This window comes from Puntigrus tetrazona, unplaced genomic scaffold (assembly GCF_018831695.1).
Source record: "Puntigrus tetrazona isolate hp1 unplaced genomic scaffold, ASM1883169v1 S000000651, whole genome shotgun sequence".
In the NCBI taxonomy this organism is placed as follows: domain Eukaryota; kingdom Metazoa; phylum Chordata; class Actinopteri; order Cypriniformes; family Cyprinidae; genus Puntigrus; species Puntigrus tetrazona.
The window spans coordinates 62,044-74,438 of NW_025048272.1; the positions used below are offsets into that span (position 1 = coordinate 62,044).

A 12,395-nucleotide genomic window follows, 5' to 3' on the forward strand; every position below is an offset into this window, starting at 1 on the left:
ATGTAACATAAAATGTGCACAAAAATCAACAAAACAATACTGTATTGTTTAAAATGTAAAGGCTTTCCAGTAAGCTAACTCTACGTAGGTCACACTGAAGTTCGCATTAACCTAATAGGAAACACTCAAATAGAAACAAAGTAACAGCTCACCTAAAGGCTAAAAACAGAACTGTAAACTATTTTTCTGACTCTTTGATTTGTCTTATGAGAATATGCAAAGTCAGAAAAAATCCTTAGCTAAGCAAAAGACATGAGTGAAGCCAAACAAATGAACAGGCCACTCTAATGACATAACCCAGGCAGCCCTGTTCACATCTCCTAAAGGAAGTTTCAAAACCTGTCCATTTCTACACAACAGGACAGTTTAAGTTTACAAATAAATCAAGCAATAGGCAACAGATCTCCATCTGCTTTCATTTGAGTAATTTTTCTTTAATTTCAGTGGTCAGTGCAGAATGACATTTACCAATAAATCTGCTCAGTGTCTCTGTTTTGTCGTTCCACTGGCCCATGGTCTTCAAAACATCAGGTGCAGCCAGATGCAGCTCTGCAATAATTGCAGTTCTTGCAATTGTGTTTCTGTCCACTCCAATAGCATCAAATGCAGCTTTCATGGATTTCACCTTCTTGAAGGCTTCTAGAGTGTCAAGGTATCTGCGAATGATGCCTCTGGTATTCCTCACTGAATAAAGAGAAATATTATTATATATTGTTACTCTACCAGTTACTTGTCAAAGGCAATTTCCTATCATTCTCAAATTCTCTGCAATATTGGTTAATCTTTATCACAAAACCTAATCTTTTTAGGTATAAGTTTAATCTTCAACAGCTCTTTCGCTGCATTTTATTTATTACTTAATTATATGGTACTGTATCTGCATTCTGAGCAGTTTTGAGGTATTGTGTTTTTGCAGACCTTTGTACATAGAACCTTTATTTATATATAAAGTCCCAAAATGTGCACATAAACACACACACAAAAACCATCATATAATGTAAATAAGTTGTCACAGAATAAGTATATGTGAATAATGGAATTTTGACGAAAATGTCAGATAGAACCTTATAATTGCAAATGATTGGTTAATTAATGGTCATTTATCCACAATGTAACTTACTGCGTACACGGTTGTGTCCAATAGCATCAGCTAGAGGTAGTGCTATTTTTTTGTGCTTGTGTTTTCTCTTCTTCACCTTGACCTCTTCAAGGGAGGAGTCTGAAAGGCTTGAAGACTCGTCAGAATCAATGACCTCCTCTGAACTAGAAATGGCAATCCGTGGAGATTTCTTTGATGCTTTTAGGCCTGTGTAAAATAAGTTACGTGTTACATTATATTTGCATCCATGCATGTATATTTTCCCTGCTTAGCCAGCTACTATTCAAATTTTAAGTCATTTCAACTCAAATCATTTGGTCTCATTCACTAATAATTGAGAACTTCTCATGAAAAATCTCACAACATGTCACAACATGTGTGTACACAAATTAATTTGTTCTTAACATTCGTCTTATCTTTTTTGAATTTGGAGTAATTCAAAAATAAGCTGCTATTTGCAAAAGGTTAGTAATTTGCATAAAGCACACCCAAACCATCTCCATGTTTTCCACAACGGCTCTCTGTATGACAAAATGTAGCCTATATGATGAAATTTATAATGTATATGATGATATGTAAAATGCCTTAATTTGTTTTATTTGACAATTTTATTATATAATTTTATATGTGGATTGAATATTACAATTAATACTATAAAAGTATTAAAAAATAAAGAATACTTTAATACTTTAATGTTATGTTAAGTAGCAGTAAGCAGCTTCTTAAGATGATTGTAAGGCTGTAATGAGTAAATGTTTTTTCGTACATGTGGTTTCAGTTGTTCCTATATTTTATCGTAAAATTACAATAAGTTTTGGTGTGAAAGTTTTGGTGAATCGTGGCGTATTCTTAAAATTGTACATACAAACATTTTACACATAAATCTGTGTGTACATATGCTTAGTGAATGAGACTCAATGTTTTGTGTTCATGTATTATTTAAACAAACAGTCTTGTCATACAATGAAGCAGAGACGATAGGGCAGTTCATGGTAAATGTTTATTAATCAATATTAAAAAGAATAAGTACCTGGTTTCTTTTCTTCGTTTTTCTTTATCAGTTCCTGATAAAGCTATCTTTCTTTACCAACTCTTCTTGGAGGAACTGTTTATCAGTTTTCAGAATCGCAATGGTTTCATCTCTCAGGTCCCCTTTTTCTTTTTCAGCTTGAAGCTGTATTTTAAGTGTTGCAAGCTCATGTGTGTAAGTTGGAGCAGGTGTGTCTGAAAATTGACAAAAATGTTACACACCATACAGCTGTTAGTTCTGGCCCTTTAATTAGATTGGCCAAACATTAATTCCAGAATGCAGATATTACATCAATGAAATGATTCAGTTTAATACATTTGCCTGGGTTTATACATCATCTCTGGTTTATACATCCCTGCCTCTGCTGAATTCTTTTTATCCCGGTGGGGATAAAAATCCCACGAACCAGATCTGAACCAAATGATTCGCGATACACGGTCCGATTGGAACGTTTTTATTAAACTGTGATCACGTTAAATACATATTCCGTCGTATTAAAAACATTTCATACGTTTTCAAAAGCATCCCCCCTCTGGTTTTTCACAAATCGCACCCTGTATATATATATATATATATATATATATATATATACATACATACAGTATATATTATATATATATATGTATATATATATATATATATATATATATATATATATATATATATATATATATATATATATACATATATATATACACATACATATATATATATATATATACATATATATATATATACATATATATATATATATATATATATATATATATATATATATATATATATATATATATATATATATATATATATATATATATATATATATATATATATATATATATATATATATATATATATATATATATATATATATATATATTTATTTATTTAATATTATTTGACCTTTAACTGCATTCAACGTGCTACTGTTTGTACAGTCAGAGTTTAAGGATGGAATACTTCATTACAGGTAATCTGCTCACCGTTTTTCGTTGATGTTGAATCATCACCGGTGATATTGTCAGGGAATTAACGTTAGTATCTTTCCGCACCCGCTTTCGCTCATATCTGTCGTAAAATCAATTCTAAATGTTAAAAACAAAAACAAAAACAAAAACGTATGTATATCCATGCCTAAATCTATATGGATAAAAACCTTTTAGCTATTTTACAAACATTATTTGGATTACCCCACTTTATATGGGCCTAGTGAGCGATTTCTACAAATACTAGCATTTAACATTTACTTGTATTATGGTGCTTATCTATTGTGTTTAAAGAAACTCACTTAATCAGTCACGATGTTCGATGATTGTCCAGATTTGTCTCGTAGAGTATGACGGGTAATGCCGCTGCGTGCGTAGATTGTGACGTGCCTGCGTCATTCTTCCCGGGTTTTGGAGTCTTCAATTTCGAATCGACTCTGATTCTTTCATGTTTTCAAGGAGCCGATTCAGGTTTAATTTTCTCAATTCTTAAGAAACAACGAGACGCAAGTTAATAGTGTAACTACTCGAAGTATCAATTATTGAAAGTATGCATGAAAACACATCATTGTCATGCATGCCAATGGAATTAATTGCCATCATCTTTTGGAGTGGTCTTGTGATTCCGAAGCGGAAAGCCGATTCTTTTTGAACGGATTTGGAGTGAGCCTGCACCCATGAGTTTCTGGTTGAATTAAAATGTCCAGATTAGTGCAGGAACTTTTGTGTTTAATTCGAAAACCTAACACCCTTTCGCACAAACGAAAGATTGTGTTGTGGATGCAGAAGAAGGGTCTTTTGCACCGGAGAATGCGATGCAAATGCAAAGAAAAAATGAAACTTGAAAAACAGCCACGTCGAGATGGATATCATTGGTAAGTTACATGTTTTTCAAATTGCTAAAATATGTATGCAGACTAGTACTTTTTGGGATATATGGGGGGAAAGATTTGTTAGTATGATTCTGATTTTCACCAGGGTTTGCAGAAGATGCCGAGGAGTTACAACAGTTCGTAAGAATACAATTTTCTACCAGTCCCGCAGATCATTGCAGAACCATGTAGAATTCATCTACAGGTACGTAACTTTCTGCAGTGTGAATTTGCTTTTAAATTGTAACATATTTCGATATCACGTTAGCATGTGCAGGGTTACGATGCATTAGCCAACATGTTAATACTGGAAATGAATAGAAATATTTGATAATTTAGTTGTTATAGCATACAATGACAAATATTGGGGTAAGATGGCCCTTATTGGGGTATGTTAGCCCCCTACTTGGGACAAGAAACCCCCTGGATAAACTTTACGGAATGTCTAAATGACTTTTGATTTGATTTTTAATTATTATTAATATTTATGTATTTTAAAGGTGTATTTTAATGTTAAAAAAACAGTCATCAGAAAGGTAAAATTATTATGCACTATGCTAGGTTTCTTTTCATTTATTTTTAACAGATAGTAGTACAAATTACTTTTTCCACCTAGAGGTAAACATACTATACATACTACAGTATATGTAATTAAAATGTCTAAAATCTGTAGTACATACATACTCAGAATATATCTGATTTAGTTGACAGATAAACAAGAGGAATAAAAAACGGTGTGACAAGTAACATAAGTAGCCTATATATGCTGAGTTTCAGTTAAAGGGGTCATATGATGCAGTTTCAAATTTTTCTTTTCCAATCAGAGAACACCTTGCATTTTTAGAAAGATGAGCTTCAAAAATCTACCCGTTTCTGAAAGGTGGGGCTTAGAAAAGTAGCAATAATGTACAGTATGAGGAAAATAATTTATTTGTTTTTTGAACCTTAAACCACATAAGCACATTGCATTACACCAAATACACAAAATAATGTTCTATTTAGATTCTAAAAGACTGTAATACTTTTTGCTGGGGGGTGTTCAGGGCCCCCTTTTCCATTGTTGGTCCCTTAAAATCGTCCTAACCTTCCCCCCGTTACTGTGCTCCTTGGGTACGAATATATGCATCATTACACTCCTTACACTCCCTATGTATATATATATTTACCATTTTTTTTTCATTTATTTTCCTCAGTTGTGTAGTTTTCACATTGAAAACTTACATCAGCAAAACATAATTTTAACATTTCTTTTGGTTTTCCCTCAGGTTTTCCCAAGGTCTAAGAATGAGACAGATAGACCTGATGGAGGATGGTGTGGCTTCAAGCAGCAGAACTTTATCTCGAATGACTGCAGTACTAAGAAAGGTACTGTATAAAGGAATAATGAAATTATGAATACAATACATTTTTTGGCTTAGCTCACACATGAAAAAATTGACTTCCTTGCAATTTGTCTTGAATTATGATGTTAACAATTAAAATTAAATGCTAGTTTGCCACAAATACCTAGGTTTGTGAAGGCTTTAAATAGAAAGTATGGTCTATCCCAAAACCTAGTGAGCTGCACTGCTTCCACCTACCAACATGCTTTATGACACCGTGTCTACACCAGACGCCATCGTTGTCTCATAGCATCACACTGCACCGCAACAGATAAAATAGATAAACAGTCCAGTGTAGACAATATTACAGATTAGAATGGGTCCTATTGTCTTTTGAAGTGTTGCTTTGCATGTTATTAAAGGTCCAGAGGACCTCTTTTTTAAATTAAAGGTTTAAATCATGTTGCTAGATGTCAGTTTATGTCCAGCTCAGAATCACTGACTATAAAGTTATATAAAGTTTTGTTCACAGTGCATTCTGGGATTGCCTACCTGAAACAGACATGTATTTTTTTTTTTTTTTTTACTAAGGTCTGCATACGGGCAGTAAAGAAACTTCGGCACCTAGGACAAATGAAAGTTGGAGGTCATCACTGCTTTGTCCTCATAGATGAGAGCAAATTTTCACATAAGAGAAAGGTGCTGCAAATTCATCAGCAATCAATAAGTCTGTTGTAGTGGCAATTTGCAAGAATATTTAGAGGATTTAGGTTGCAGCAATTTTACAGTTGTACATTTGGACAATGTGTTAAACAATTAGTGTGATCTAACTCAATGAAGATTAGATGTATGTGTGATAAAACTGTGTAGTACTGATTTCTACCATTTGTTTTACAGTACAACCGTGGCAGATTTGGCTCTGCTTGGCGACGCAACAAAAAATGGGTTTTAGGCATACTAGAAGTTGAGCAGACAAGAAGAAAACCCATTCTCAAAGTGGTAAGAAGACGGTCAAAAAATGAACTCTTGCCAAATATTTTGAAGTATGTCCGGAGAGGCTCCAGTATAATTACTGATGAATGGCGAGCTTATCGCAGGGCTTTGACACAGGCAGGCTATGACCATCACACAGTGTGCCACAAGAGGAATTTTGTTGATCCAGTAACAAGAGCACATACACAACATTTGGAGCGTGCCTGGAAGACGTACAAAATGGATATATGGCGCCACCGTGGCAACAGGACAACTAAACTTTTGAAAGAGCACCTCAAGGTCATTGAATGGGAATACTGGCTTGCCAGGAACCATCCCTCACACATTCTTGGCCGCCTTATACATGACATTAGAAAATACAACTTACATGAATGTAGTTAACCAGCCTGTAAAGAAACATAATTTTGTGCACCGCCAACTGTTTATAACTCTTTATATTGGTTAATTAAATGTATGTGGTAAAACCTTGTAATTTTACAGTTTTAATGAATAAAACATGATTTGCATTGGAAATATATTGTTTCTTTGTACTTTTCCACATTACTTTGATGTTACCTTCTTATAATGACTTCATGATATCTTATGGATGTTTATAAGAATACCCAACATTTCTCACTTTACTTAAAGCAGACAAGGACCTCTTATAAATGATAATACCACGTTTATAAAAGTACCTAACTTTTGTCACTTTACTTAAAGCAGACAAGGACCACTTATAACTATTAATACCACGTTATAAAGCTTTTTAGATGTTTAAAAGAAGACTTTGTTTTCATCACTTTACTTTAAGCAGTTAAAGACCACTCATAATATGTTTATTGTGTGTTATAAGTCATCACACTCTTCGTTACACTAAATATTTATAGGCACAAATAGGTAAGTATTATGATGAATTGTAACTGTTTTTATGATTATTTATCAGATGATACGACACATTATAATGTTGTTTATAAGGCATTATGCATGCATAATAATGCATTAAGAATACCCTTATGATGTCTTATAAATGCAGGCTTCATCTGGTGTTATAATGCATTGTTCTCATAAAAGTTATAAGCACAAATAGGTAAGTATTATAATGTATTGTAACTGTTGTTATGATTATTTATAAGTCTAAAACAGCATTTCTGCCCATAAGAAGTCAAAAACTAAGCAAAAAGTGCATTTTGAGCTCTAAAATGACTTTCTGTGTCTAAGACTAGAAACACATTGAAAAGGCTATTTCAGCTTTGTAACTGCATGAAAAAGCTTTCTCTCACTGAGAAACAACGTTTAAAGCACTTCTAGACTTGTTTTGAGTTCATTTGCTCAGAAGCACTAAAACAGCATTTCTGCCCATAAGAAGTCAAAAACTAAGCAAAAAGTGCATTTTGAGCTCTAAAATGACTTTCTGTGTCTAAGACTAGAAACACACTGAAAAGGCTATTTCTGCTTTGTAACTGCATGAAAAAGCTTTCTCTCACTGAGAAACAACGTTTAAAGCACTTCTAGACTTGTTTTGAGTTCATTTGCTCAGAAGCACTAAAACAGCATTTCTGCTCATAAGAAGTCAAAAACTAAGCAAAAAGTGCATTTTGAGCTCTAAAATGACTTTCTGTGCTTAAGACTAGAAACACATTGAAAAGGCTACTTCTGCTTTGTAACTGCATGAAAAAGCTTTCTCTCGCTGAGAAACAACGTTTAAAGCACTTCTAGACTTGTTTTGAGTTCATTTGCTCAGAAGCACTAAAACAGCATTTCTGCCCATAAGAAGTCAAAAACTAAGCAAAAAGTGCATTTTGAGCTCTAAAAAGACTTTCTGTGTCCAAAGCTTGAAACACACTGAAAAGGCTATTTCTGCTTTGTAACTGCATGAAAAAGCTTTCTCTCGCTGAGAAACAACGTTTAAAGCACTGAGAAACAACGTTTAAAGCACTTCTAGACTTGTTTTGAGTTCATTTGCTCAGAAGCACTAAAACAGCATTTCTGCTCATAAGAAGTCAAAAACTAAGCAAAAAGTGCATTTTGAGCTCTAATAAGACTTTCTGTGTCCAAAGCTTGAAACACACTGAAAAGGCTATTTCTGCTTTGTAACTGCATGAAAAAGCTTTCTCTCGCTGAGAAACAACGTTTAAAGCACTTCTAGACTTGTTTTGAGTTCATTTGCTCAGAAGCACTAAAACAGCATTTCTGCCCATAAGAAGTCAAAAACTAAGCAAAAAGTGCATTTTGAGCTCTAATAAGACTTTCTGTGCCTAAGACTAGAAACACACTGAAAAGGCTATTTCTGCTTTGTAACTGCATGAAAAAGCTTTCTCTCGCTGAGAAACAACGTTTAAAGCACTTCTAGACTTGTTTTGAGTTCATTTGCTCAGAAGCACTAAAACAGCATTTCTGCTCATAAGAAGTCAAAAACTAAGCAAAAAGTGCATTTTGAGCTCTAATAAGACTTTCTGTGTCCAAAGCTTGAAACACACTGAAAAGGCTATTTCTGCTTTGTAACTGCATGAAAAAGCTTTCTCTCGCTGAGAAACAACGTTTAAAGCACTTCTAGACTTGTTTTGAGTTCATTTGCTCAGAAGCACTAAAACAGCATTTCTGCTCATAAGAAGTCAAAAACTAAGCAAAAAGTGCATTTTGAGCTCTAAAATGACTTTCTGTGTCCAAGACTAGAAACACACTGAAAAGGCTATTTCTGCTTTGTAACTGCATGAAAAAGCTTTCTCTCGCTGAGAAACAACGTTTAAAAAGCACTTCTAGACTTGTTTTGAGTTCATTTGCTCAGAAGCACTAAAACAGCATTTCTGCTCATAAGAAGTCAAAAACTAAGCAAAAAGTGCATTTTGAGCTCTAATAAGACTTTCTGTGTCCAAAGCTTGAAACACACTGAAAAGGCTATTTCTGCTTTGTAACTGCATGAAAAAGCTTTCTCTCGCTGAGAAACAACGTTTAAAGCACTTCTAGACTTGTTTTGAGTTCATTTGCTCAGAAGCACTAAAACAGCATTTCTGCCCATAAGAAGTCAAAAACTAAGCAAAAAGTGCATTTTGAGCTCTAATAAGACTTTCTGTGTCCAAAGACTAGAAACACACTGAAAAGGCTATTTCTGCTTTGTAACTGCATGAAAAAGCTTTCTCTCGCTGAGAAACAACGTTTAAAGCACTTCTAGACTTGTTTTGAGTTCATTTGCTCAGAAGCACTAAAACAGCATTTCTGCTCATAAGAAGTCAAAAACTAAGCAAAAAGTGCATTTTGAGCTCTAATAAGACTTTCTGTGTCCAAAGCTTGAAACACACTGAAAAGGCTATTTCTGCTTTGTAACTGCATGAAAAAGCTTTCTCTCGCTGAGAAACAACGTTTAAAGCACTTCTAGACTTGTTTTGAGTTCATTTGCTCAGAAGCACTAAAACAGCATTTCTGCTCATAAGAAGTCAAAAACTAAGCAAAAAGTGCATTTTGAGCTCTAATAAGACTTTCTGTGTCCAAAGCTTGAAACACACTGAAAAGGCTATTTCTGCTTTGTAACTGCATGAAAAAGCTTTCTCTCGCTGAGAAACAACGTTTAAAGCACTTCTAGACTTGTTTTGAGTTCATTTGCTCAGAAGCACTAAAACAGCATTTCTGCTCATAAGAAGTCAAAAACTAAGCAAAAGTGCATTTTGAGCTCTAAAAAGACTTTCTGTGTCCAAAGACTAGAAACACACTGAAAAGGCTATTTCTGCTTTGTAACTGCATGAAAAAGCTTTCTCTCGCTGAGAAACAACGTTTAAAGCACTTCTAGACTTGTTTTGAGTTCATTTGCTCAGAAGCACTAAAACAGCATTTCTGCTCATAAGAAGTCAAAAACTAAGCAAAAAAAAAGTGCATTTTGAGCTCTAAAAAGACTTTCTGTGTCCAAGACTAGAAACACACTGAAAAGGCTATTTCTGCTTTGTAACTGCATGAAAAAGCTTTCTCTCTGAGAAACAACGTTTAAAGCACTTCTAGACTTGTTTTGAGTTCATTTGCTCAGAAGCACTAAAACAGCATTTCTGCTCATAAGAAGTCAAAAACTAAGCAAAAAGTGCATTTTGAGCTCTAAAATGACTTTCTGTGTCTTAAGACTAGAAACACACTGAAAAGGCTATTTCTGCTTTGTAACTGCATGAAAAAGCTTTCTCTCTGCTGAGAAACAACGTTTAAAGCACTTCTAGACTTGTTTTGAGTTCATTTGCTCAGAAGCACTAAAACAGCATTTCTGCCCATAAGAAGTCAAAAACTAAGCAAAAAGTGCATTTTGAGCTCTAAAAAGACTTTCTGTGTCCAAGACTAGAAACACACTGAAAAGGCTATTTCTGCTTTGTAACTGCATGAAAAAGCTTTCTCTCACTGAGAAACAACGTTTAAAGCACTTCTAGACTTGTTTTGAGTTCATTTGCTCAGAAGCACTAAAACAGCATTTCTGCTCATAAGAAGTCAAAAACTAAGCAAAAAGTGCATTTTGAGCTCTAATAAGACTTTCTGTGTCCAAAGCTTGAAACACACTGAAAAGGCTATTTCTGCTTTGTAACTGCATGAAAAAGCTTTCTCTCGCTGAGAAACAACGTTTAAAGCACTTCTAGACTTGTTTTGAGTTCATTTGCTCAGAAGCACTAAAACAGCATTTCTGCCCATAAGAAGTCAAAAACTAAGCAAAAAGTGCATTTTGAGCTCTAAAAAGACTTTCTGTGTCCAAAGACTAGAAACACACTGAAAAGGCTATTTCTGCTTTGTAACTGCATGAAAAAGCTTTCTCTCGCTGAGAAACAACGTTTAAAGCACTTCTAGACTTGTTTTGAGTTCATTTGCTCAGAAGCACTAAAACAGCATTTCTGCTCATAAGAAGTCAAAAACTAAGCAAAAAGTGCATTTTGAGCTCTAATAAGACTTTCTGTGTCCAAAGCTTGAAACACACTGAAAAGGCTATTTCTGCTTTGTAACTGCATGAAAAAGCTTTCTCTCGCTGAGAAACAACGTTTAAAGCACTTCTAGACTTGTTTTGAGTTCATTTGCTCAGAAGCACTAAAACAGCATTTCTGCTCATAAGAAGTCAAAAACTAAGCAAAAGTGCATTTTTGAGCTCTAAAATGACTTTCTGTGTCCAGACTAGAAACACACTGAAAAGGCTATTTCTGCTTTGTAACTGCATGAAAAAGCTTTCTCTCGCTGAGAAACAACGTTTAAAGCACTTCTAGACTTGTTTTGAGTTCATTTGCTCAGAAGCACTAAAACAGCATTTCTGCTCATAAGAAGTCAAAAAAAACTAGCAAAAAGTGCATTTTGAGCTCTAATAAGACTTTCTGTGTCCAAAGCTTGAAACACACTGAAAAGGCTATTTCTGCTTTGTAACTGCATGAAAAAGCTTTCTCTCGCTGAGAAACAACGTTTAAAGCACTTCTAGACTTGTTTTGAGTTCATTTGCTCAGAAGCACTAAAACAGCATTTCTGCTCATAAGAAGTCAAAAACTAAGCAAAAAGTGCATTTTGAGCTCTAATAAGACTTTCTGTGTCCAAAGCTTGAAACACACTGAAAAGGCTATTTCTGCTTTGTAACTGCATGAAAAAAAGCTTTCTCTCGCTGAGAAACAACGTTTAAAGCACTTCTAGACTTGTTTTGAGTTCATTTGCTCAGAAGCACTAAAACAGCATTTCTGCTCATAAGAAGTCAAAAACTAAGCAAAAAGTGCATTTTGAGCTCTAATAAGACTTTCTGTGTCCAAAGCTTGAAACACACTGAAAAGGCTATTTCTGCTTTGTAACTGCATGAAAAAGCTTTCTCTCGCTGAGAAACAACGTTTAAAGCACTTCTAGACTTGTTTTGAGTTCATTTGCTCAGAAGCACTAAAACAGCATTTCTGCTCATAAGAAGTCAAAAACTAAGCAAAAGTGCATTTTGAGCTCTAATAAAAGACTTTCTGTGTCCAAAGCTTGAAACACACTGAAAAGGCTATTTCTGCTTTGTAACTGCATGAAAAAAAAGCTTTCTCTCGCTGAGAAACAACGTTTAAAGCACTTCTAGACTTGTTTTGAGTTCATTTGCTCAGAAGCACTAAAACAGCATTTCTGCTCATAAGAAGTCAAAACTAAGCAAAAAGT

At 34.3% G+C, this 12,395-nt stretch overlaps 2 protein-coding genes across 3 annotated transcripts; one reads left to right on the plus strand and one right to left on the minus strand.

Moving 5' to 3' along the window:
* Window positions 1-415: 415 nt before the first annotated feature.
* On the minus strand, window positions 416-3,158 carry LOC122334846 (the record flags this gene model as incomplete). The annotated part of the gene is made up of 4 exons (XM_043232737.1): window positions 416-684; window positions 1,121-1,306; window positions 2,171-2,323; window positions 3,113-3,158. Coding segments are annotated over 4 exons (654 nt in total), but the record flags the coding sequence as incomplete, so codon positions are not given.
* A 260-nt stretch (window positions 3,159-3,418) lies between these two features.
* LOC122334847 lies at window positions 3,419-7,165 on the plus strand. Of its 2 annotated transcripts, XM_043232738.1 has the most exons (4): window positions 3,419-4,192; window positions 5,253-5,352; window positions 5,901-6,008; window positions 6,207-7,165. In XM_043232738.1, the coding sequence occupies exons 1-4, from the start codon at window positions 3,978-3,980 to the stop codon at window positions 6,681-6,683; spliced, it is 900 nt and encodes a 299-aa protein (XP_043088673.1). In that variant the 5' UTR covers window positions 3,419-3,977; the 3' UTR covers window positions 6,684-7,165. The 2 variants fall into 2 exon arrangements, with proteins under 2 accessions (XP_043088673.1, XP_043088674.1); XM_043232739.1 differs by lacking the exon at window positions 5,901-6,008.
* Window positions 7,166-12,395: the final 5,230 nt, after the last annotated feature.

Bases quoted from the DNA above. Each gene is read 5' to 3' on its own strand.
- LOC122334847 (XM_043232738.1), top strand. From the start codon at position 3,978: ATGGATATCATTGGTAAGTTACATGTTTTTCAAATTGCTAAAATATGT. The intron at 5,353-5,900 runs GTACTGTATAAA...TTTTTTACTAAG, and splicing joins TGACTGCAGTACTAAGAAAG to GTCTGCATACGGGCAGTAAA. The intron at 6,009-6,206 runs GTGCTGCAAATT...TTTGTTTTACAG, and splicing joins AATTTTCACATAAGAGAAAG to TACAACCGTGGCAGATTTGG.